The sequence below is a fragment of the Aspergillus udagawae genome (genome assembly GCF_001078395.1).
Source record: "Aspergillus udagawae IFM 46973 DNA, scaffold_3, whole genome shotgun sequence".
NCBI classification, from domain to species: Eukaryota; Fungi; Ascomycota; class Eurotiomycetes; order Eurotiales; family Aspergillaceae; genus Aspergillus; species Aspergillus udagawae.
This window is the reverse complement of record NW_025091266.1, coordinates 2,135,956-2,159,680: the sequence shown is the minus strand read 5'-3', so window position 1 is coordinate 2,159,680 and position 23,725 is coordinate 2,135,956. Positions and strand designations below refer to the sequence as shown.

The 23,725-nt window shown below is 50.3% G+C and overlaps 11 protein-coding genes across 11 annotated transcripts; 5 read left to right on the top strand and 6 right to left on the bottom strand.

Moving 5' to 3' along the window:
- Positions 1–494: 494 nt before the first annotated feature.
- On the bottom strand, positions 495–1,366 carry Aud_004614 (PaaI family thioesterase; the record flags this gene model as incomplete). The annotated part of the gene is made up of 2 exons (XM_043289551.1): positions 495–521; positions 584–1,366. 2 exons carry the CDS (start codon positions 1,364–1,366, stop codon positions 495–497), a joined length of 810 nt encoding a protein of 269 aa, XP_043145486.1.
- Positions 1,367–2,832: 1,466 nt separating this feature from the next.
- On the top strand, positions 2,833–4,144 carry Aud_004613 (BRcat and Rcat domain-containing protein; the record flags this gene model as incomplete). The annotated part of the gene is made up of 2 exons (XM_043289550.1): positions 2,833–3,749; positions 3,805–4,144. The coding sequence occupies 2 exons, from the start codon at positions 2,833–2,835 to the stop codon at positions 4,142–4,144; spliced, it is 1,257 nt and encodes a 418-aa protein (XP_043145485.1).
- Positions 4,145–4,376: 232 nt separating this feature from the next.
- mak5 (ATP-dependent RNA helicase MAK5) lies at positions 4,377–6,827 on the bottom strand (the record flags this gene model as incomplete). Its single annotated transcript, XM_043289549.1, has 3 exons — positions 4,377–5,231; positions 5,286–6,515; positions 6,576–6,827. The coding sequence occupies 3 exons, from the start codon at positions 6,825–6,827 to the stop codon at positions 4,377–4,379; spliced, it is 2,337 nt and encodes a 778-aa protein (XP_043145484.1).
- A 262-nt stretch (positions 6,828–7,089) lies between these two features.
- Aud_004611 (tRNA methyltransferase TRM7) lies at positions 7,090–8,370 on the top strand (the record flags this gene model as incomplete). Its single annotated transcript, XM_043289548.1, has 1 exon — positions 7,090–8,370. One exon carries the CDS (start codon positions 7,090–7,092, stop codon positions 8,368–8,370), a length of 1,281 nt encoding a protein of 426 aa, XP_043145483.1.
- Positions 8,371–8,758: 388 nt separating this feature from the next.
- Positions 8,759–11,896, bottom strand: Aud_004610 (sulfite reductase subunit alpha; the record flags this gene model as incomplete). The annotated part of the gene is made up of 1 exon (XM_043289547.1): positions 8,759–11,896. One exon carries the CDS (start codon positions 11,894–11,896, stop codon positions 8,759–8,761), a length of 3,138 nt encoding a protein of 1,045 aa, XP_043145482.1.
- A 485-nt stretch (positions 11,897–12,381) lies between these two features.
- Positions 12,382–13,143, top strand: Aud_004609 (uncharacterized protein; the record flags this gene model as incomplete). Its single annotated transcript, XM_043289546.1, has 2 exons — positions 12,382–12,420; positions 12,478–13,143. The coding sequence occupies 2 exons, from the start codon at positions 12,382–12,384 to the stop codon at positions 13,141–13,143; spliced, it is 705 nt and encodes a 234-aa protein (XP_043145481.1).
- A 230-nt stretch (positions 13,144–13,373) lies between these two features.
- Aud_004608 (uncharacterized protein) lies at positions 13,374–13,859 on the bottom strand (the record flags this gene model as incomplete). The annotated part of the gene is made up of 1 exon (XM_043289545.1): positions 13,374–13,859. One exon carries the CDS (start codon positions 13,857–13,859, stop codon positions 13,374–13,376), a length of 486 nt encoding a protein of 161 aa, XP_043145480.1.
- A 3,693-nt stretch (positions 13,860–17,552) lies between these two features.
- On the top strand, positions 17,553–17,888 carry Aud_004607 (uncharacterized protein; the record flags this gene model as incomplete). The annotated part of the gene is made up of 1 exon (XM_043289544.1): positions 17,553–17,888. The coding sequence occupies one exon, from the start codon at positions 17,553–17,555 to the stop codon at positions 17,886–17,888; it is 336 nt and encodes a 111-aa protein (XP_043145479.1).
- Positions 17,889–19,203: 1,315 nt separating this feature from the next.
- Positions 19,204–20,209, bottom strand: pre9 (proteasome core particle subunit alpha 3; the record flags this gene model as incomplete). The annotated part of the gene is made up of 4 exons (XM_043289543.1): positions 19,204–19,343; positions 19,450–19,868; positions 19,933–20,117; positions 20,186–20,209. 4 exons carry the CDS (start codon positions 20,207–20,209, stop codon positions 19,204–19,206), a joined length of 768 nt encoding a protein of 255 aa, XP_043145478.1.
- A 362-nt stretch (positions 20,210–20,571) lies between these two features.
- Aud_004605 (FF domain protein) lies at positions 20,572–22,348 on the top strand (the record flags this gene model as incomplete). The annotated part of the gene is made up of 2 exons (XM_043289542.1): positions 20,572–20,641; positions 20,694–22,348. 2 exons carry the CDS (start codon positions 20,572–20,574, stop codon positions 22,346–22,348), a joined length of 1,725 nt encoding a protein of 574 aa, XP_043145477.1.
- Positions 22,349–22,756: 408 nt separating this feature from the next.
- Aud_004604 (uncharacterized protein) lies at positions 22,757–23,563 on the bottom strand (the record flags this gene model as incomplete). The annotated part of the gene is made up of 1 exon (XM_043289541.1): positions 22,757–23,563. The coding sequence occupies one exon, from the start codon at positions 23,561–23,563 to the stop codon at positions 22,757–22,759; it is 807 nt and encodes a 268-aa protein (XP_043145476.1).
- Between the last annotated feature and the right edge of the window lie 162 nt (positions 23,564–23,725).

The window sequence follows — 23,725 nt, the reverse complement described above, 5'->3', positions numbered from 1 at the left end:
CCTCTATAATTCCTCGCCTCCATGGCTCCTCCCATAACATAGGGATATCACACAGTTTACGTCATCTACAATCAAACATCAAGAAAAAAACTAATGAATCAATTGCAAAAAAGAGAACAGCGTTTCGGACAGCATATTGGTACGGTATCTAGTGACAGCATCATACCCCTTGGCGATGTACTCTCGTGACGACCGACGGGAATCATTTTTCTATTACTTCGCCCCTGTCGTCTTTGAATTTATCAAATTTGCACTTGTTGTTTCTGCGTGTTAATATTCCAGCTTGGTAAGGAGTCCAGAGGGTTCTCAGTCTCAGAAATAACCGCTAGATAGAAATGGAATTATCTGGTCTTGTGTCGATTATATTGTGTTCATTAAATTCTATTACGCTAACGCCAGGTCTATTTACTCTATCCTTGTCTATAACTCTATTAGTACGCAGCCGGGAAAAGCAGGGGTACACAGAGGCTCTTGCAACCGACGAGGCGTAAGTTTCAGCCTCTGTACAAGGGGACCATGGACTAATTGGCTGAGTCAGTCTGGCAATCACGAATGTGGAGACTCCTCGTCATTTGCAACATACCTCTGCGAATTTTGGTTCTACGAACAAAGCCTTGCCCTCGGCGACCATAACAGGCTCACTCGCATCGCCCACAGGCGGCAACGATGTTAACGTCCCCTCAACCCACGCCTTCCGGCCTTCGACCTTGACCGTCTCCGCCCGAAGCACATAGAGTCGGTCCGGCAACGCAGGTTTCCGGAAATCCACGTTCAGGTTGGCCGTCATACCCAGGCCACTGCGAAACGAAGTCGAAACACAGCGCGCAAACGCCTCGTCGAACATCACCGTCAACAGACCGCCGTGCACGAAGCCCGGATGTCCGCAGAGTTGTGGGCCGATATGGAATACCGACACCATCCGGCTGGTCGTCGTTCCCGCGGCGGTGCGCGGGTTCTTCGCCATCCAGACATAGGGCGGCACGGTGATCTTGCCTGGGCCTGAGTTTGGCCCTGCGACGAAGTGGTTGGGGCGAAGACTGGGGTTCATTGCGAGATGAGGGCGGGATTCGATGTAGGCGGGATCGCGACGGAGGGCTTGTACGATGGGTGTTTGGGAGATTAGGTCGTCGATGGGATTGGTCTGAGGGCGGGGTCGTTGCGCCGCTGATGGTGTGCGATTAGGGAGAAACGATGAGGAGCCATTGTCAACGGCGGAAGAAGTGTGACTCGAATGATGATCTTGAGCGACGGCTGATGCGCCCTGGATAGATCGCTGAGAGGAGCGGCATGTAGATACGGGAGCGACGAGTCGGCTTGTTCGGCTGACCCTACTCAGACAGCGGGAGGGCCTTGCGAGCCACGACATGACGATTTAATTCCCGGATGTATATCGTCACTGATGTGTGCTTAGCTGAGTCTTGACTAGGATGACAGGTCAGTAACCAGTTCGCGTACCTCCTTCGTCTTTCAGCTTTCTTCAACGACTACCCCTCGGTAATCCGCAATCGGAGCAGGGATCATATCAGCAACTGCAAGGTAGATAGAAGACTCACCACAAGGTCATAAAATAACAGTCTAGTTCAGTCTATAGATTCTCCGCTCCGGAGTTAGAGCACCGGCAAAGTCCAGCAAAAATCACAGAATCACAAAATGAAACTAAATTCCAAAACCCGGATCCAGGATTTACAAAAAGTAGCTGCATGACTCGGGCTCAGGCCGTGATCACCAGCCGAAAAGAAGTGCCGTCATCGGGATCAAATTTGCAGCAAATCTCGAAAGAGATTGGCGGACAGATCCCGAGAGTGGGTAACCTAATTGTTAAATCGAAAGAACGAGAACACAATTTTGGTACGTTGAATGGAGATAGGAAAGATCGGCATGCCGAAAGTTTGGTCCTTGGTATCGGTTTGCCGAGGCGGGATTAGCGCGAATTTTTTGACTCCATACATCTTGCATATAATCTAGCCTGGGAACATTGAGGGTTTGGTGAGATATTAAGATGATGAACTCGATCAATATTTGACAGGTTGTAGACTGATACTGTATAGATTAAGAGAAAGTGAGGTCAGAGTCATACTCGTCATTCCTCTAGTGCATTTTTGTAACAACAGGGTCAAGGTTGAACTGAGGAGAGTGACAGGATATGATAGGATCAAGCATGGCTTGGCACAAACAATATGATTCATATGAGGTTCATATATTGTAAGGCATAGGAGGAACGGATATGGTTCTGTCAAGTGAGAGTGTAAGCAAGCAAAGCTTGAGGGTATGAAGTTAGTGACTGCTCTGTAACCTTCTTTAGTACTCTGTAGTTTATGGGAATGGTGAACAGGGTTGTGAATTGTCAATCAAGAGCTACAGGATATATCATCAGAGTAAGTCGAATGAAAACTTGAGAAAGTATCAATGTGCCAAAGCTATAAAGAATCAAGCTGGGAGTGCTTTCTATGCTGGCAAAACTGGACTTGATAAGGTATTAACTGTATTTACGAGTCTGATAGAGTCGCCTATTTCCAAATATACTAACTGTCAAAGACAAACTGCGAATGACAAAAGAGGAGTTCTCAAGTGAGTGTTGTCTAGCTGGAAATCATGTGTTGCTCTCAGTGAATGGCAAAACATCTGCTCTTTACTCAGTCTTCTCTCGCCTCAACACATCTCACTTACTCTCCCTTCCCCTTCTTCATCCATCCCAGACACCTCAAGGTTCTATTCCTCATTTTCCATCTCCTAGCCTCTTATACATCTCAGTACTTATACCGTTAACCAACCATGGATGCGGCTAGTTCTGTAGTGATTCTTGACATCCTACGCGAAGATATCAGGGACACCATGGACCGCAGCAAGGGTAAGCAGCCCGCTGGGCGATTGTCAGACGAAGAACTTGCTCTCCACCTCTGGCAAGAGGAACTAGATAACTACAGCCGATCTCTCGACGATGAGCGACTTGCGAGGAGCATTGCTCGAGCTGTGGTCGATGACGGCGTCGCAGTAACCACCGCACGACAAGAAGAGCTCCGCGCCTCTGACGATCATAGACTCGCTCTCGAACTGTCCGGACAACCTGTACCCCCACCACAGCCCCACGATCGAGCAGTTGCGGTCCAGCTTTCTGAAGACAAAATGAAGGACTTCATTGATTTGACGCTTGCAGACACCGATTTCAATTTTTTCCCCACGAGAGTTGCTAGTCAGCACGCGCAGTCTGAAAGCTCGAGGAACCCGAAGCGTTGTTGCATCACTGCTCCATCCGACGAGAAGCCTCTCTATGAGTGTGCTGTGTGCACAGAATTTGTTCCGTCGACAGCTACAATCCCAGCGCCCTGCCACCACATATACTGTCGGATTTGTGCGGTAAGGCTCTTCCAAGACTCAATGACAGATGAAACACTGTTCCCACCTCGTTGCTGCAGAAAGGAAATTCCACTCTCTCTTGTCAGTGGGTTCCTCGGCTTGGCCCGGAGCCAGGAGTTTGAAGAGAAGGCCATCGAGTTCAGCGATCCGCATCGTACCTATTGCTCAAACCCTTCCTGCTCGAAATACATCTTCCCGTATTCAGTGTCCTCCTATATCGGTACGTGCAGTCATTGCTCCTCCAGAACATGTATGCGGTGCAAGAAGGCAGCGCACGAGGGTGACTGCCCGGACGAAGACGAAGAGCTCCTTCAACTGGCCGAGCGCGAGGGTTGGCGGCGTTGCTTCCAATGCCGAAACATGATAGAGCTTGGAACAGGTTGCAATCACATCACGTAAGGTTATCATTCATCTTCACACAAAGTCTGACTCTAACCGTCTAACGTTCAGCTGTCGGTGCGGCGCGGAATTTTGCTACACGTGCGGTGCGAAATGGCGGCAGTGTCGATGCGAGCTGTGGGACGAGAACAGACTGGTTGATCGAGCCCGTTATCTCGTTGACCGTGGCAGGGACCCAGCTCAACCTGCTCAGCCTGCGAGACCAGAGCAGGTCCAGCAGATGGTACAGCAGTTACTTGAACGACATGAATGCGATCACGAAGAGTTCTGGCCGCGCGTCCCTGGGGCTCATCAGTGCGAGGAGTGCCATGACCATCTTCCCAACTATATCTTGCAATGTGGACAGTGTGGGATTCGAGCTTGTCGGAGATGCAAGCTGAATCGGTTGTAAGGATTCGCGTTAGCATGAGAGGAGCCTTGTTGGGACAGAGTACGATACTTTTCTGTTTAATATCTGATGGAAAAGTGTGATAGTGCAAAAGGTAGAAAGCCTTTAATGTCTGCGGTGTTGTCTGTCGATGTATGCTACCACGGCGGTTCTTGAAGAACGCCCGACTATCGAGACTGAAATCGAGTGTGATGGTTCAAGGCAATTAATCTTTGGTATGGTATATACATACAGTTTAAAAGTTCAGTGGATCGACCGGCCCCAGGAATGAAGCATTGCCTTCTCCACGGAGCAATGCATCGATATCCACGCGCCCAGCAGTCAGATACCGCTCGCTAACGCCCACATTCACCCGCTGGGAAAGCAACTGCTTCAATTCCGCCCGCAACCCCGCCAGCTCGGCCTTACTGACGCTCCCTACCTCCTTTTGTTTCAGATGACGACCACCGCCGCGACCACGCCCTTTGCCGTTGGATTCGTCGAACTCCTCGCTGTCGTACTCAACGCCCAAATCCTCCGCTGCGTTGCGCAGCCAATTGTCCTCTGCTGAAATCTTCTCCTTGGCTATATTAGCATCGGTAATGCGGCTGGCAAGGGTAACCCGGGGCTTGACGCGTGACACGACGCGACGGTCCAGCTCCAATGATTCCAGCGGCAACTTTTTGCCATTTGCCATGTTGGCATGCACCTTGGCAGCGAGCCGGACGACACCGACCATCTCGTCTGGTCCGCAGATAATGACGCTCTTACCGGATGCGCCAGCACGTGCTGTACGGCCGGAGCGGTGAACGTAGGCATCTGCTGTTCGGGGTGCATGGTAATGGATGACGAGGTCTATGCCTTTAATGTCGAGGCCGCGGGCCGCTACATCAGTGGCGACTAGGATAGAACTGGGATCGGATGAGGGCGAAGAGAAACGTTCGACCGAGCGAAGTCGTGCCTTTTGGGCCATGGATGAATGAAGGGCAAGGGCCGGGAGTTGAAGATTTTGAAGGAGTTTGGTAAGACGACGGACGGCAGAGATCGAATTGGTGAAGATGAGTGTCCGGTGTTTGGGATGGTATAGAAGTAGTGTGTAGAGGAAGAGATCCTGGAAGGTCATTAGTCCTAGACTCTACATCACCGACGCTCAACGAGAACTCACTTTTTCCATGGCGCCGCATTCGACAATTCCCTCTTTGAGGTTGTCGGCCATCTGCGAGATGGGGTTCATATCGATGAACTTGGGCTTCTCCTCCCGGAAGTTCAGCTTTTGCAGCAGGTAGTCCATGGATTCTTTCTTATCCATAACATCTCCTCCGGTCCACTTCCCTTTACCAGCCAACTTCTGTTGCAGATCACGGTGGAAGGTGGCGGAGAAAACCAATGTTTGTCTTTCAGAGCTAGGATCAGATTCCTCTTCCGATGCTTGATTCTCACCGTCTGGAACCTCGCCATCCTCGACACGGTCCAGAGCGTTCAAAATCTCTTCAACCTCTTTGAAGTGGCCCTCACTCAGAAGTCGATCGGCCTCATCGACAACAAGAAATTTCATCTGCTGCATCTTCCGGATCAACCCTTGCCCAGTGCTCATAATCTCCCACACTCGACCTGGTGTTCCAATCACGATATCAGCTCCGGACAGTAGACGTTGCTGTTTTTGCACCGAGAGTCCACCAGTCAAAAGCGCAATGCGTGCATTGATACCCGGAGCTTGGGCGATAAGCTCCCCGATATGCTTCGACAACTGATGAGCAAGCTCTCTGGTGGGTGATAGTATGAGAGCAATTGGGGGTGAATCTTTTTCTGACTTCTTCCCATTCTCTGCACGAATATCATCGCGTTTCTTCTCCAGATAATGTTCAAGGATGGGAATACCAAATGCCAGCGTCTTTCCAGAACCCGTAGAAGCCTTTCCAATAACGTCATGTCCCACCAATATCTGAGGTATGCAAGCTTCCTGCACTGATGTCGGAGAGGCAAACTTCATCTTGGACAGGCCGGTGAGTATTTCGGGGGAGAGACCCAACGAATCCCAAGCAGAAACATCAACACCATCATCCTCCTCCGCATCTTGCAGAGCGGCAAACGAAAGGCCGGCTGCAATGCTCGTATCGTGCTGAATTGCCGAACCTTTCTCCTTCTGTTCCTTCTTCGCAGCTTTAGCTTCTTTCTTCTTTGTATCCTTGGCTTCCTTCTTGTCGGCATTCTTCTCGCTCTTCTTGTCCGCCTTCGTGTCCGACTTTTCAGGTTCCTCTACGTCGGGTGAGGAATCGTTTTCTGGCTGGTCCGCGTCCTCGTCGCTGAAGCCTGACCACTCGCCATCGTATTTGGGTTCCTGGTCCTCTGGCGCCTTCTTTTTCAAAATGGACTTCTTCGGTTTCCCAACAACAGCCTGGTGTTATTGAGTGTCAATGGATCATACTTCAACCAGTCAGCATGTGTTTCAGCCTACCTTGAATTTAACCTCTCCATTGCCCGAACCTCGCACTATATCAACACCTTCAATTTCTTCCAGACCAAAGAATCCTCCGGCATCCTCGAGACGGTCAGGAAGAGGTACTTCCTTCCAGTTCAGCTCGTCCGCGCCGACAATCCCGTCCCAGCCATCGTCCGGATCAGGTGCAGCCGTCGAGTTCTCGGCCTTCTTCCGCTTTTTAGCGTGAAAGTTCGAGCTTTTCGAGTCGCGCTGCCTTTTTTGACCCATGATTTCCAGTGTTGATGTGAAGAGAGCCAAGTGGAAGAATCGTGGCCTGCGACGCAAATCAATGGAAGCGGTGATGATCTTTTTTGCTTGCGGAGATGAAAAAAAGCGGCAGAAAAAAGGCCCGCCTTTTTGCGGATTTTAATCTTATCGCTTCATCTCCCCCACATTGAATTTCTGTCAGGGATCCAGCTGGAGAGCAATTGATACATCCACACTGCCTTGCAATCCCAGTACTTGTGGGGATTGTTATCAATTCGTTAGAATGGGAAAATCCTCCAAAGATAAACGTGACGCCTATTATCGCCTCGCGAAGGAACAAAACTGGCGCGCCCGTTCCGCTTTCAAACTGATTCAGATCGACGAACAATTTGATTTGTTCGAACATGAAAACCCCGAGAAAGTGACACGGGTCGTTGACCTTTGCGCCGCTCCAGGAAGTTGGAGTCAAGTCCTCAGTCGAGTCCTGATCAAGGGAGAGAGCTTTGGCCGGCGGGCGTGGATCGAGAAAAAGCGAAAAGAGCGCGAGGCTTTGAGAAGAATCAATCATGGATCGGAAAGTGAGGGTCCAGCTGAAGAAGAGGGGAATGACGGAGGCGCCCAATTGAAGCCCAGAAGGAACGTGAAGATCGTCTCAATCGACCTTCAACCCATGGCGCCATTAGAAGGTATCACAACGCTCCAAGCCGACATCACACATCCGTCTACGATCCCTCTGCTCCTTCGTGCCCTCGACCCTGAAGCTTACGATTCGACATCTTCCTCCACCCCTTCGGCCATCCAACAACCCCATCCTGTTGATCTCGTCATCTCTGATGGTGCACCGGACGTCACCGGCTTGCACGATCTGGACATCTACATTCAGTCACAGCTCCTGTACTCCGCGTTAAACCTGGCAGTAGGCGTCTTGAGGCCAGGAGGCAAGTTCGTAGCCAAGATCTTCCGAGGCCGCGACGTCGACCTAATCTACGCACAGCTCCGGACGGTATTTGAGAAAGTGAGTGTTGCAAAGCCGAGAAGCAGTCGTGCGAGCAGTTTAGAAGCCTTCGTGGTTTGCGAGGGCTTTATTCCTCCAGCCATCCATGACGGCTTGGTCGGAATGGAAGCATTAAAGAACCCTCTCTTCGGCGGCGCAGCAGTACCACAGCCCGTGTCTGCAGATGGCAACATTGGAGTCGAAGTACCCGACGAGGACAGTGTATCACCAAGAGAGACAGTCACACTTCCAAAAGCAGCGACGGTGTCTGCACCTGATTCAAACCAACAAACCCAAACTCGCATGCTTCATCCGCAATCTTCAATCCCGTCCCTGGCAACCAAGCCCCAGCGTTTTGCCGTCGAGAACCGATGGATTCCTCCATTCATTGCCTGTGGCGATCTTTCTTCCTGGGATTCTGATGCTTCATACTCCTTGCCCCCGGACTATGTCAACTTGGATCCTGTTCAGCCACCTACGGCACCGCCTTATCGGCGAGCATTGGAGCTACGGAAGGAAAAAGGTGGAGCTTATGGTAAGACGAAGTTAGGAGCCGTGGGACGAGCATAGGTACTTTGGATGGACCGTGTCTACTTTACTTTTCATTGTTTATAATACTTTTCTCCTCATATCTCTACATGAGTACGTGTCTCTTTTGGGGATAGAAGGTGTTGGCGTGAGCCTTGTGCTATCAATTGAGTCTACATTGCAGGTATAGAGGAATAGAGCAGATACCCATTGGATTCCGAATGAACGATTCACTGTGAAATGCAATTAAAGTCTATCTAGATGACATGAGTTGAAGAACTGTCATCGAAGAAATCCAAATCTATCGTTGAGTCTCATGATGGAAGCGCTAAACTGAAGTGGGAAAAATGGGTCGTCACATCATGCACAATGGCAGCGGTGTGGGAAACGTAGCGGGAAATCTTAACAGCTTTCTCCAAAAGAAATCCATCTAATAAACTTCAAGAACATATCTCTCCTCATCCTTGAGTTTCTCTATCTCCTTGCGAGTGTCGACCTTCTTGCCTGTGTTCTTGGCCTCGGTGGCAATGGCCTCCTCCAGCACGGCAGTCACATCAGGAACAGGCCAGGTGGGACCGCAAAGATAGAAGGCACCCTCTTCCCGGATGTAGGCCTGGATGATTTCAGGCAGAGTCTCGCGCATACGGTCCTGGATGTAAATCTTCTCAGGTTGATCACGAGAGAAGGCACGGCCAAGAAGAGTGATGACACCGGCTTCCTGGTAGGCTTCCCATTCTTCACCATAGCAATACTCCTCGCGCTGGTGACGGGATCCCATGTACAAGAGCACTGCACCAATCTCCTTGCCCTGTGCCTTCTCCAGGGCACGGTGCTGCACGAAGGCACGGAAGGGAGCAAGACCCGTTCCAAGACCGGCCATGATGAGGGGCTGAGTGGACTTGGGTGGCAACTTCATCACGCTAGACTTCACGCTGACAGTGACCGGAGTGCCGGGCTGAAGTCCGCTGAGGTACCGGGTGGCGAGACCAAAGCGGTCGCGGCCACGGGGATCAACCCAGTTGACAGCAACGATCATGAGAGCAACCGAGTTGGGCGTCACCTTCTGGCAGGAAGCGATGGAGTACTCGCGGCGCTTCAGGGGGCCGACGATGCGGATCAGGTCGTGGAAGTCAGGATGAGCTGAGGGGTACTCCAGCAGGACATCGGCGAAAGTGATGGTGTCAACTTCGGCGCGGCGCTTGAACTCCACGGCACCTTCAGGACCACCCAGTGTGAGAAGGTCGGTCTTCTCCTTCTCGTCGGTGGCGAACTCTGCGAGGGCTTCGTAGAAGCGCTTAGGTGGTCGCCCGAAGATATCGACGTTTTGGACGAGAGCCTGGTAGACGGTGCGGTTCTCAAGAACGGCTGGGTCCTCGCGACTAGGAACACCGACAACATCGTCGGGGTTGAGACCATAGAACGTGATGAACTCCGAAACTTCTTGAGGATCATTCTCAGCGTGCACACCCAGGGCTTCGCCAATATCATACTTGAGACCAGAGTCACCGAGATCGAACTCAATGTGGAAGATGTTTCGATCATAAGTGACAGGGGTCAAGCGTCTGTTCTCCTTGACGTGAACAGTGAAAGTCTTCGTGGCCGTTTCGGGACGAAGAGCCTTCGTGGTGCCATAAGCTTCCTTGAACGCGAGGCCCTTGGCTGCTGCCTGCCAATCATTGAGGAGAGGAGCTGGCTCCGCTTCATCCTTGTCGAAGGGAACAAAGCTGTTGATGGAGATATCCTTGGGAAGCTGAGTAACTTCAATTCCCTCTTCGGATGTCTTCCAAGCCTCAGGGACCTCGATCTGACGGAGAAATTTGTCAAGGTCCTTAGTGACATTCTCAAGAGCCTCAGAGTTTCCAGTGATGGAAGAAAGCTTCTTAAGGCCGACGCCTTCCTGAGAGGGAAGTGCCACTCTAAGGAACGCTGACTGGAGGATGGCGGCTTCAGGAGTAGAGGCACCGGTCGCCGATGGATCGACGATGTAGAGAGAAATTTCGCGCTGAGCAACAGCCTGTCTGAAGCCCAAGGGTAATTTCTTTTCCAATTCATCGTCCTTGACGCCAGGGGCGTTGATGATCACTTTGCCCTTGTCCTTGATGGAGGCGGCAACGTCGATATCTCCAAGAAGCTTGATGTCTCCAACGTATGTCGTGTCTGCAGCAGTAATAGCATAAGGAGTATCGAGAATCTTGGAGCTCTTGCGAATGTCGATACGGACTGCTCCTCCCTGAATAAGGTTGTCGTGAGACTTGGATGTTGTGACATTGCTGGCGGAATCAGCAGCGAGGGCCTCAGAAAGAACAGCAGCAGCAGATTCGCAAACAGAGCTGTCAACATCCCAGAAAGTGTACTCCTGCACGCTGGCAGGGTCGATAAGCTGGAGAGGAGCGCTTTCACCGCTGGCCTGAACAATGGGCTTTTCGGAGATGAGTTGGAAGGCAGCGGCAGTGTTTATCAGGTCCCAACGCTGAGAGCGGGGATATTTGATGTCGACGCAGGTAGGCGCATGTTCTCGACCAGAGGCAAAGGTCAGAGCCGCAAGCACATCTTCGTAAAGGGCGGAGCGGACACCTTGCTCTTGCACGGCTTGCTCATTTGTAACCTGACCAAGGACACCCACAGTCTTGGTCGATTGGGGGAGAACACGCAGAAATTCCTCCTCAACGAAGGGACGGTAAACACGAACATTGACAACACCGACACGGACACCATCCTTTGCCAACGAGCGAGCAACCTGCGCAGTGAGAGACGCCTCGACGGTACCGAAAGCAACTAGAACGGAAACGGGTTCGGCGTGACCGTGGTATTCGAAAAGGCCATAGTCTGTGCCAAGTTCGCCGTTCAGTGACTTGAGCAAGTCCAGAACCTTTCCTTGTGTGTCCAGGTGGCGGTTACGGGACTCATCCAAGGTCTTGCGAATGGCCTCGTAGGTACGCGCAACGCCCGCCTGATCCAGGACATCAATGACACGGGTGGTCTCATGGCCAACGCGGACACCGTCATAGATGTGAACAGAAGGCAAAACGGAAGCAAGGAGGGTTGTGAGCAGAGCCATATGCTGAGCCTCATGCACTGAGGCACTTGAAACAAGACCAAGGCCAAGCTCTTCAGCGAGAGAAAGCGCGGAAGCATAATCCGAGACCAGTCCATCCTCACCGGCGTGATCAACGGCGGCAACGTGTGCAGCGACAGGGCTAGCGACTGAATACAACAGAGATAGCTGCTCCAGAGCCGAGCGCATGTAAGGGAGAGTGGCCGAGGAAGCAACGATACCCTGAGGGACATGACGCTTCTTCAGATCAAAATCTTGGGAGAAGAGATAGCCAAGGGCGATGTTACCAGCACCCTGGCGGGTCTCCATAGCCTTGACGATGGTAGATTCGCCATTGGCATTGGTTTCCTGGCGCGATGCCCATTCACGCAGAGCGTTGTCCAGATCGAAAGACTCCGGCGAATAGGAGAAGATCTTGTCGCTGAGGATGTAGGCGACTTGTTGGATCAACGTCTGGGCGGTGACATATGTAGGGCCACCAAGGGCAGACAAAGATGGTGAAGCAGAGCCCATCTTGAGGTTTCCTTGTCTAGGTATCAAACACACTGAGCCGACACCTCGCAGATGACAAGAGAAAGACAAAAGACGAAGGAATTACCACACCAAGCTGAGGAGGGGGGGCAATGGCAATAAGAAGACGGATCTGGAGTATAGAAAATGTCCCAGGGCCTTGCCCAAAGCGGCTAGCGGCAATCACGCAATTTCTTATCGGCGTTATCGATAGAGCGGCAAACTAAAGGTGAATTCTCCGTCTTCGGACCCCGCATTAGTCAGAGACCATGCACGTGCATTAACACTTCATGCCTGGGGCATCAAACCCCATCTAAGTCTAGCCCCGGTTCAAACGTCATCGATTGCGCCTGGGGAATGTGATCTCTGCTAGCCATAGTTATCCCTTGCGTTTTGACACATTGTATAAACAGAGGTGCTTTGTATTGTACAGTGTACCGACTGTACACTTCTAATCCCAACGATAGCATTGTATATATCCGGACACCATGGCGAATGTGGCATTGATCGGGGCTACTGGGATGGTGGTAAGCTCTCTCTCCGCCACATGCGGATCTCCTTCACTCAACGTTCAAAATTCCTAGGGCAGTCACATCCTCACGAGCCTTCTTGAAAATCCCGCTGTAGCTCGGGTGGATACAATAACTCGCCGCACTCCATCAGCTGCTGCTGGCGCACCTCAGACAAAACTCACCACATTTGTGTCTGATGATACGTCTCGCTGGGCTGGTCATCTCTCTTCTCTCTCTCCAACTCCATCCATCTTCATATCCGCCTTTGGCACTACTCGTGCAGCCGCCGGTGGATTCGAGAATCAATACAAGTTGGAGCATGGTTTGAATGTAGAAATGGCTCGCGCAGCGCGCGATGCCGGTACGAAAATCTATGTCCTGATTTCGTCAGGCGGGGCTAGTAAGTCGTCTTCTTTCGCGTATCCCCGTATGAAAGGGGAGATTGAAGAAGACGTAAAGGCCCTGGGGTTTGAGCGAACGGTGATTTTGCGCCCAGGTCTGATCTCCGGCCAACGGGAGGAGAGTCGACCAGCTGAGGCAGCATTCCGGTTCATTGCTGGCATTGCCGGGAAAGTTCATTCGGGATTGAAAGATGGGTGGGCTCAAGATGCAGATGTTATTGCTCGAGCAGCGGTCAATGCAGGCCTCAAAGCTCTGGACGGTGACGTTCCTCCTGGTAGCGAGAAGGTATGGATTTTGGGCGGCAGGGACATCGTCAAATACGGGGGGAAGAAATAGCTTCGGTCTGAACCAGCCTCGAAGGCATACATTGTTTGATATATTCTCTTTATTATCGTTGTATCATATTAGTGACCTGACAATTGCGCGAAGGTATCTGCTCTTAGATATATTCTTTGCCGTCCAGTAAGAGTATTGCTCTCGAACCATATGTGACTAGATCAAAGTGTATATTCATGCCGAGGCTGGCAGCCACGCTTTGCGGCAGTTATCTCAACATACGACTGCACTTATTTTTTGCCTCCGACGTGTACCTCTCTTCCCTTCCTTGGCGATCCTCTCCCGCTCGGTTCCTTCTCCGCGTTGTGGTCCGGCCCTCCTTCTTGCGGATCGCGTGCTCCGCTAACATCTTTGTTTGCAGCACTTACGTCCAAGGGATTGCTGACTTTGCCTCCCTGTTCGCTTTCCTTCTCAGCTTGATTGATTTCGCTTTCTGGGGAAGTGGTCTTTGGATCGTAGGCCGCGTGATGGGCTGCGACTTCGTTGTCGGTACCGGTCTTTGTGCCCTCCGAACGCTGGGGATCTAGTTCGTTTCTGTTATGCAATCTTGGCTGCTCTTCGGATGTCCGCAAGCATTGCAGCGAGCGAAAAGCTCTCCTCTTTGGCACAGCAGTAACGGGTGCCTGAAAGCCTGACTGGAATTGGATTCGGCGGGCGTTTCTGGCGGCGGTGTGGCCCAATTGACCAATTGATATGAAGCCTTTGAGCATGGTCATAATGGAAAATTCAAAGTATTTATGTGACGGTCTAAGAGGATAAAGTGTAGGAATAAGGCAGTTTTTTAAAGCGGGAAGACTAGGAATGCCAATTGTAGAAGAAGACGGGTAGACTTATCACTATAACACAATTAGTCTTAATCAGTTCATCTCAAGCATCTCTCCTGAGGACCTGCCTTTCTAAACCTTGGACGTATAATGATCTGAGATGTTAAAAAGGAGCTGGGAAGAGATCGTGTCGAGGGTGCTTTTTGTTCATCAATCATAATGACGTCATGCCTCTGCATAGTATCTTTGAAACCTGATCTGCCACGTGATGACGGTGGTACAACGACAGGGAGACACGTCTGGATCATGGGTTTTCAGTTCCAAAAGTACGTACCTTGCAAGAAAAGGTTGTACTATTCTTTCGAGAGCTACACCTGTTTCTCTTCCTTCTGTCATATTCAAGCAAGCTACATGGACTAGCGCAGCAATTATCTTCTTGAGCAGTGATAGGATCTAACAAAAAGTAGGAAACTTTGGTCAAAGTAGAAGTACAATTGTTCAGTCAGTCTTCGTCAATCTAGTCTTAAGCGTGGCTAAGTAGGGAGATTAATGATTCCTTGGCGCAACTGACACTACGACGCACCTACGATTGGCGAGATGATGGCTTGATAACAAATCCAACCTGTTCAACCACGTCAATACTGTCGTAAATATCATCTGAGCAATACCAGATGCGGGCATCGATGTTGGCGTAACTTTTTGGGGATTTGGTACGCTCATGCATCTCCGCAGAGACGACCAGGCTCCGGTATTGATTACGCTCAAGCCCACTTTCAGAAAATGAGGAACCGCCGAAGACCCATTTGTGGTTGCTTGCATGTCGACCTCACTAGGCGTTAGTTGCGATTACTCCTCCTCTCGAGCATAAGCTGGGCGTGGTGTCGACTAGGCCTCTTGACCGGAGTAGACAACAGCTCCTCTTCTCACGGGCCGAACGAGACAACAGTACTGGTATGTCCAATTCAAGGCTGTCTGAATGGGAACGAAGGCACCTAAGTAGACACTTGCACGAGGGAACTTGCATATGCGACCTACCATCTAGGCATTAAATTCAATTGGTACTGTCCTGCTTGTCGGCCAATCATGTTTTGACTAAGACACTCTGAGCTCTAATTGTGCAGCCGGCACCTACCTACCTAGGGTGTTCTTTTAGCTGCATATAGCTGCCAGCGAGTGCAGAGCACTGATTGGACACGGCCGAATGATGGCTTTTCGCATGCATTCCACCATTAGCCAATACGTTTGCGTAGGTATAACACGGCAGAAATGCACTCTTACCTTAAAATTTCGCTGCTGAGAATAACAGTTTCCATTTGCTACCTGCAGAAAACCCGCTCCTTGAATGTGCAGGAGCCTCCGTCGGCTTTATGATCACGGGACCGGACGAACCCGGCATGATGGGAAGTACATATGCGTCGTAAAATTCAATTCCAACGTACATGGGATGTATTCACAGGGCGTCGAGAGGCTCGTACTGACCATTTGCATCAATGCCAACTGGGCCAAACCTGCTAGACTCCCGCATGAGAGAGGAACTTTGGCTGGCTGGCAAGGGCCGATGCTAGACTAGCTCAGCCTGATCCTTGCTGTTGAGATCATAGCACGCTACAGTAGAAGATGCGTAAACCATTCTTAGAAAGTTGGCAAATCGCGTTTTGGAGGTAGGCTTGGTCGGTCCTTCCACAGTAGCATACTGGGTTTTCCCTGCTGTCAGTGCGGCTACCAAGCCAGCACTTGACGACCGCTGAGTTGGCAACCGACATCCCAGCCTGAATCCATTGCTCGAGCCCTCAACTCAGGGATCATCAAATGAAGCTGTCCGACGATCCCGCACCAGAACAAAGAAAAACAGGCTGAAATTGATTGCATTAGAGGGCGGCCTAGGATGTTCGGGTAAGTAGAGTTCCTAGGGTGGTGCCCAGGCTTTTCCGAATGAAGGCAGACGAGACGAGTTCCTCGAGCTGTGATCCAGAGTTACGAATTGATGGTCTCGACTTTGGAGCACCCACAATGGTCTCAAGCTACATGAATTCATGTTTCCTGGGCCAGACGAAGGACGCCACGTCAGAGAGACTCTGACCTCTAGCGCAGATGCATGGGTATGGACAGTGTGTGCGCCGCACCACCGTCAGTTTCTGCCATGTTCAACGGATCAGGTAATGCCCTATCACCTGTGACGAGCAAGGCAAGCGGATGAAGCCACAGCCTGCACACGGGTGGGGACAAATGCAGGATTACTCGTCTGCAGATGTAAGAGATCAGCTGAAAGAAACGCATCCCTGCAAGAAACTGAAGTTTATCATACCACTTTCATCACATCAGCCTCAAGGACTAATGGTAATGGTGCAATGAATGCCAGTCGATATCCTTTAGTGACGCGTCTTTTGCCACTAGGAAAGTGATAAACCTGGGCTGCAAAAATGAAACGGGAGGACGCGGAATCCAGAAGACATCTGCAGACTCAAGCTATGATACCCTGCAGCGGATGGATGGAAGAACCAATGCATGGATAGTGTAGCCGGAGAATGACTGGCTGATGGCATTGAAGGCCCTAGCCGGCAGGAAGAAAAATGAACAAAAGAGAAACAGGGAGACGGGGAAAGTACTTCATGGGCGTGTTACTTCGCAAGCCACCAAGTTTGACTTTCGTCCCGAGTTCACAGTAGAGCTTTCGAGAAGGCTTAGGATCGATTGGTTGTGAGCGAGTTTTCCTGATAAAATCCTGGGCTTGGATCGGATAGACCGGGCTAGTATACCGAAAAATGGAAGCCTGCATCCCACACATTAGAATGCGAGGTGCGTCCTGGACGTAGCCAAAGTTTGATCGCAAGACGGCGCCATAGTTGGCACGAGACAGCGCATTCATGCAGGTTTGACTCAAGAAGACAAAAAAGGAAGTGCTTGGTTCGCAAAGATGGCTTGATATGAAATGTATTTACCTGAACGAAGCGGGGATAATCAATCGAGTAGCCAAGGCAGTAACGGTGATCCAATCTGGACGAGCGAGTGATGTTGAATGAGGCATTTTCGAAATTTCAATTCAATCCTGAAGAAGAAAAGAGATGGCCACGACGACAAGATGCATGCATCATGGAGCAATCACTCATTGCCATTGCCTCCTGGAGGGTCCATTGGAGCATTTTTTGCGACCCCGCTGCTTCGGCGAAGCCATCACAGCCAACCGCAAGGGTAATTCGAGGTGAGTGATGCGGATGTGATGGTAGTTCGCCGGATTCGATAAGCCATTGTGTGCTGAGGGAGTTCCCTGATTGACGATGGACTGGATGGACACGTACAATAGGGAACTAGCTGCACTGTAACATGGTAGATCTCACGAAACATAAATAGGACCCTTCAGTCCCTCGTCTATATGGAGTTTCAATCACTGTTAGTTTCAGACCTGGCAACATCAGAGAATCTCATAAGTGATAAAGCTTTCTTCTTGATATCAAGCGTTTCAGCTTCTTATATTGTTTTTGCTCCTCAATTGGCCATCTTGATTTGTGGCCTATCATATAGTGCATAGTGGTAGGGCCTCGAATTGGACCAATCAAATATATTGAAAAAGCTGAAACAACGATCCCGGACGGGCAAGTGAGTTTGATCAGTACCCCAGAGCGGACTCCATTGACGGGTCTGATAGGCATGTGCTTCTACAACCAAAAGAGATTTGCATGCGGAGACTGGAGCTGGACCAGCTTTGCTCACCGCTGCAACTATGAGTACCGAACGGGCGAAACATGTGGCATGAGGCTCGTCAATATGACTGAGTACGAGGCGGCAAAATGTCGGCTCTGCGACAAGATCGAAACCAAGCACCGACGGCGAAACGCCGAGTTGGAACGTCTGACCAGATGGAAACGTGAAGGAGGAACACTCGTGGCCTCTATGGACCGATCGCAAAAGCTCATAATAGAACTGGAGAAAGAAATTTGCCAGTTGCAGAGAGAACGAGAAGACCGAAGAAAAGCACTCTCATGAAAGTAAGATGTCAGAGCTCAATGGCGTCGAGGAAGAGGCATTTTTGGCCTTCTTGGTGGTTCTGTTTCTTGTTTCAAGATTCCCTCTGTTGCAATGCCTTTATTTTGTCGCTTATGTTCTGGTTCATCAACTGCTATCTCAAGCAGGTGCCACTCTGACTGTGGTTTGACAGCATCATCGTTTCGGACCGATTCAGAAGTCGGAGAGATCCACATGATGGTTGGAGGAAATGTCTTGACGACTGCAGGCTTAATTGTATCTAAGTCATAGTCTTCCAATGATAACTTTGATTCACTTGAGATGTTGCAGGAACGGGGACGTAACCTGAATGACCCCCAACTCATAAGCGCCTGCGTTCCCGATGAGCGGTTCACCCAGCTCCACCAGTAGAAACTAGGATGGATGTAATATTTACTGTGGCCATTTTACCTTGACTCGCAGTGTTAATGTACGTCTGTCTGTCACAGACGTTCCTTGAGTATGGCTTTGTTTCCAAAGCTCGGTTGCGAATAGCAAGCGGCCAGGGGATGAGACTCGATACCCCGCAGCTTTGATGAATGTTATGTATATACTCACGTGAGTTACCTATTATCTGGTTAGCCCTCATTTCCTTTCGAAGCGGTTCTGGTCATTGTCGCTCAACTAAAAGCAATATTTAACTTCATTTACCCAAGTGCCAGACAGGATATTCAAACAGCATGGGTTTCCCCATGTGTTTCTCCACTGACCACTTCGTCCAGTGCTGCGAGCTCTCATGGTTGCACAACACTCTCTCCTCGATGGTAGAGCCAGGACCAGCTATACTTTGCTCCATTAAATTTTGTTGAGGCGACATCTCTTAAATTCGTGCATCTTTGGCACGGGATTGACTTTGTTTGAACAATCGACGCATTTTAGGGGGCGCACTGTTATATTTGAGGGCTCTGTTGAGTAGGGGCTATCCAGAATGGATTAATCAAACGCTCGGATCAGACAAGGCGAAGGGAGACTATGTGGACCATTCCGTCAGGTCATCATCCATAACGGCCTGCATCAGATTGCGAGAACTGGTGCGAGGGGGAGCGTTGGAGTTATAATAATATTTATTGAACCCCAGCGGGTTGCTTGCCACGTCACCACCAAACAATGTAAGTGCAATTTCAATGCAACCCTTGGGCCAGAAACAACTCCTACGTGTTCAGGGTCTCTCACCAGCGTTTACAACAACGTCGTAAATCATATGGCTACCGGCTCAAATATGGCATTTTCGGGAATTTGAAATCTCAGAACCTAATTTGTATGACGAAATTACCGAAAGGGAGCATTGTCTCATAAGTTATTTGATATCACCAGCCTCGGGCTCGTCGTCGACCTTGGCCAAACCATGCTCCTTCAGTAAAGCATTGATTTCGTCCGCATTCCACAGATGGTGGTAGATCTTCCCTTCCTTGGTCTTTCCCACCGTTGCGAATTCAACTGCAAGGTAAGGACATCAGTTAGCCAAGGATGCGGGAATAGATTAAGCATATTGAAAGCGATACGTCATGAACAGAACATGATAAAGTCATTGTGGGTCACTTACTCTTCTCACTGCTCAGCTTTGTCGAGTCCATTGTCTTGCTTAAGACCTTGACGGCCATGGCACACGCTTCCTTCAGGTCGCAGTCCTCCTTGTAATCTTGCTTGAGCAGACTTTGGGCGCTCGCGTTATTTGCTCCCACACTAGTGGCCTTCCAACCACCATAGTTCCCGCTGGGGTTGCTCTGGTACAGTTGGAATTCTCTCAGAGGATCGTAACCTGCGTAGATGAACGAGACACCGAACGGACGGAGGCCTCCGTGCTGAGTGTATCCTTGTTTCAGGTCACACAATCGACGAACAAGTTGCTCGCAGGGAATTTCTTCGCCATAAGTGAGGAGATAGCGTTGAGCGGCTTGTCGGGCATAGTTGATGAGGATATTGGCGTCAGCAGTCATACCGGCAACTGCGCAGATCATGTTACTAGTAATGAATGAGTACCGGTTAAAGAAGATGAGAAACATTCTCTCCGTTAGGAGTTGCGTACTCGTTCAGTGTGTAGAGTTTCTCTGCAGATGTGTCCTGCTCTAGCAGCTTGCTGGTCACCTTTTTCTCAGCAGCGAGGACGATTCCATCCTTCGCCAAGATCCCTAGAGCTGTACCGGCATGTGAAATAGCTTCGAGCGCATACTCCACTTGATAAAGTCGACCTTCGGGGGAGAAGATGGTTGTCTACATTGGGCATCGCTGGGTTAGCTGGAGCATCTCACGGAATGACGGAATTGACGGAATGGTCGTACCCTGGAATCATATCTCCGTGACATTTTGCAGTATGTCTCGAGGCTATGGCAATGAGAGAAGATCAGAATCTAGTTGAAGTAGATAGGGCAGGAGAGTGCTGTTGGAAGGTATGGAGCTGTGATGCACCTAAGCTATGTGAGCGGGCAAGGTGAGCTCCAAGTGACCAGGCAACTCGCCCTGGCGCGTCCTGCCGGTCCGCTGCAAAGCTCGGACCACTTCTAGATCTCCCGGCGCAACGAAGCTCTATCGACTGGCAAAACCATTTCAGATCTCTTGTGAAAATTTAAAATTAGCACCTTTCACGCCATACGGCTATGTCTTTCTGATACCAGCAATTGACAACCTCCTACATAGTTATATCGTGGCACAGACAGTAGTGGCCAGAATGCTCAAATCTACCTACACTCCCCCTCCTCCATTACCGCCAGGGTGGACAGAACATAGAGCTCCTTCAGGTGGGTTTCTTTATTGCATTCTTTCGAGCTCAGGCCACTGACTACAATATAGGACATCTCTATTACTACAACTCGGCGACGAAGCAATCTACATACACAAGACCGCAGCCGCTTCCTGTTCAGTCGCAACCCGCCCCACCAGCCCAAGCTCCTTTTGTTACCCCAGACACTCTTCCTCCTTTCTCTTCCACACCGTATGCGCCCGAAGGATATGGCTTGGGCGACCAGACCCGTGGGTTTCCTCACCATGGTCGTTCTAGGGGTGGATTTCGAGGTGGACATGGGTTCCGCGACCGCAACAATCGAGGGCCCGAGGATAGGCCGAAATCGAAACACGCCATACCTGGGTGCGAGCCGTGGGTGCTGGTGAAGACGAGACTGGGGAGAAGATTCGTTCACAACCCTGAAACGAACGAAAGTTTCTGGAAATTTCCTCCCGCAGTAATGAAAGGAGTGGTGGAGTATGATCGTTTGGAAAGAGAGACGAGGGAACGGAAGGCTCGTTCCGAAGAAGCTGAGGAATCCGGGAAAAGGGGGAAGGAGATATTGGACGAAGCTCGCCCGTCTGATGAACCTGGTAGCGTAGGGGATCCCGGTACCACCGCACGTGCGATGGAAGACAGCGATGAGTACGAAGAAGTTGAAGTGACTGATAGCGAGGACGAGGATGATCAACCCTCTAAACGGCCGAAGACCGAAGATACCAACGACCAACAGCAATCTTTAGAATTCACTGAGGAAGATATCGAGTATCAACTCGCAGCAATGGGGGAAGAATATGGCCTGGATCCGGGAGAATACGGCGAACCCGGTCAGGAAGGCTGGGAGGAGGGTGCAGAAGGGTTGCCACTTACTGAAGAAGATGCTGCAGCGCTTTTCCGTGACCTTCTCGATGACTATCACATAAATCCCTATTCTACGTGGGAGAAGATCATCGAAGAAGGCCGCATAATAGAGGACAGCCGCTATACTGTCTTGCCAAACATGAAGGCACGCCGAGAGGCCTGGTCTAGTTGGAGTCGTGATCGTATACAGCAGCTAAAAGAACAGAAAGAGAAGCAGGAAAAGAAGGATCCGAGAATCCCGTATCTCGCCTTCCTCCAGGACCACGCTACTCCCAAGCTCTATTGGCCTGAATTCAAACGCAAGTATAGGAAACAGCCCGAGATGAAAGATTCGCAGCTATCGGACAAGGACCGTGAGAAACTCTATCGAGATTTGATATCGCGATTGAAGCTACCTGAAAGCACCCGAAAATCTGATTTCTCGGCCTTGCTGAAATCAGTACCATTACAAGAGCTCAACCGATCATCAAATCGAGAAGCTCTTCCTTCATCAATTATCACCGACCTGAGATATATCTCATTGCCGCCTAAAGTGCGCGACCCATTACTTGAGGCCTATATCTCTACTTTGCCACCGCCACCAGAGCAAGACATGACTGCAGATCAGCTTGCGGCACTGAACAAGAATAGACTGGAGCGCGAGAAGCGCGAAAGGGCTCTAGCAGAACGCGAAAAACGAGTCCAGGAGGAGAAAAGAAAGCAACAAAGCGACCTTGTTCGCGGGAGGCACCTCCTTAGAGAAGGTGAGGCGGAGATCGAGGAAGCTATGAGAGTTAGCAAGGAAGGCATTAGGAGCTACCTGGAAGCTGAAAACCAAGACTCGGAAAAAGTACCACAGGAGAAAAGCCCCGAAGCTTCTTGACATGAGAAGTGAGAAGTGCTTCGGAGATGATCTACTCGGTGTATAAATATAATCAATTTCAATTGTCCATGAAGACTCAAGGCAGATAGATACTAGTTCCCAATCCGGCCGATTTCTTCACTCTTTGACACAGCCGTGGAAGACGTGGCTGAATCCTCAACTCAACAAGTGACAGGAATATCTCCCGTCTGAGTTGCCTGCATTATTACCTTGTAGAGCCAGTAAAAACAACATTTTTAAAGCCACCCATCGACAGAGGTGGCACAGAAGAAAGGATCATAAGGCATTGTAGAGTATCCATATAGCTCATGACTCGATGTATGGGGTATCAATGTAAATGTGAAGAGTTCAGACCTCCCTTTATGAAATGGCGCCGTTCCCAAAACCACTGCTGATCTCAACTTTTCATTACCTAAATCTCCAGTTGTCCCAGTCATCGTCGTCCACATCATCGTCGTCATCGTCATCGTTTTCTTCTTCGTCACTTTGTTTAGTCCCATCGATCTGCTGTTCCCCTGGCGGTTTCCCAGACGATGATCCTTCTGTCTGAGGCATCTCTGAAGCTTCCTTGGCTCGTTTCTGTCTCAGCTCTTCCCTCTTATGCTTCAACCGCCTGATCCGTTCTTCAAGCTGCTCCATTTCATCGAATTCATCCTCCAAGAACCGAGCAGCGTCTTCTCGTTCCCCTTCGATCTCAGCTTCACGTGCTTGTACTGACGTTCCCTTTTCTGCCTCTTGCTGGGCAGCCAATTGCTCGGCCGAGATCGGTGCAGCCGATATCGTCGCTGCTGCAGCAACTGCAGCAGGTGCCTGGGGCGCACGAGTTGGCGCTACCACATCACGCTCAAATGCTGCCCATTCGTCCTCATCGATAGCTTGAGGAGTATTCGATTCGAGCAACGGCTTAGACTGTGCCTGAATCTGCTCCTGGGAGGTTTTCGAGTCCGGCGGAAGATCTAGGCCAGCAGTTTCTTCGTCTAGTTGTTCCACATCCTCCACTTCATCGATCGCCTGGGCGCTTGGTGGTTGCAAAGTATGCACTGTCGGCGATTGGGAGTCTGCACTTTTTTCACCAGGCTTCATCTTCTTTCGCGTCAAGTCGTCCGTGATATCGACCTTCCGCTTCTTGGTAACTCGATTACCAGAACTTCCTGCTTGCGGTGCGCCCTTGCGAGCAGCAAGCTCACTTCGAAGTAACGAGCGAACATCTGCCATTCCAGTAGATGGACTAACAGGTGGAAATTGAGTACAATAAATTTCCTGGGAGTGCTTCAGTAAGATCAACAAAGGTTTCTGAAAAGGCGTGGTTGTCAAGATGTGGGGATCTGGAGAAGCTTTCACGACATCGAAACTACTTTACGCGACGGAAGGCGACTG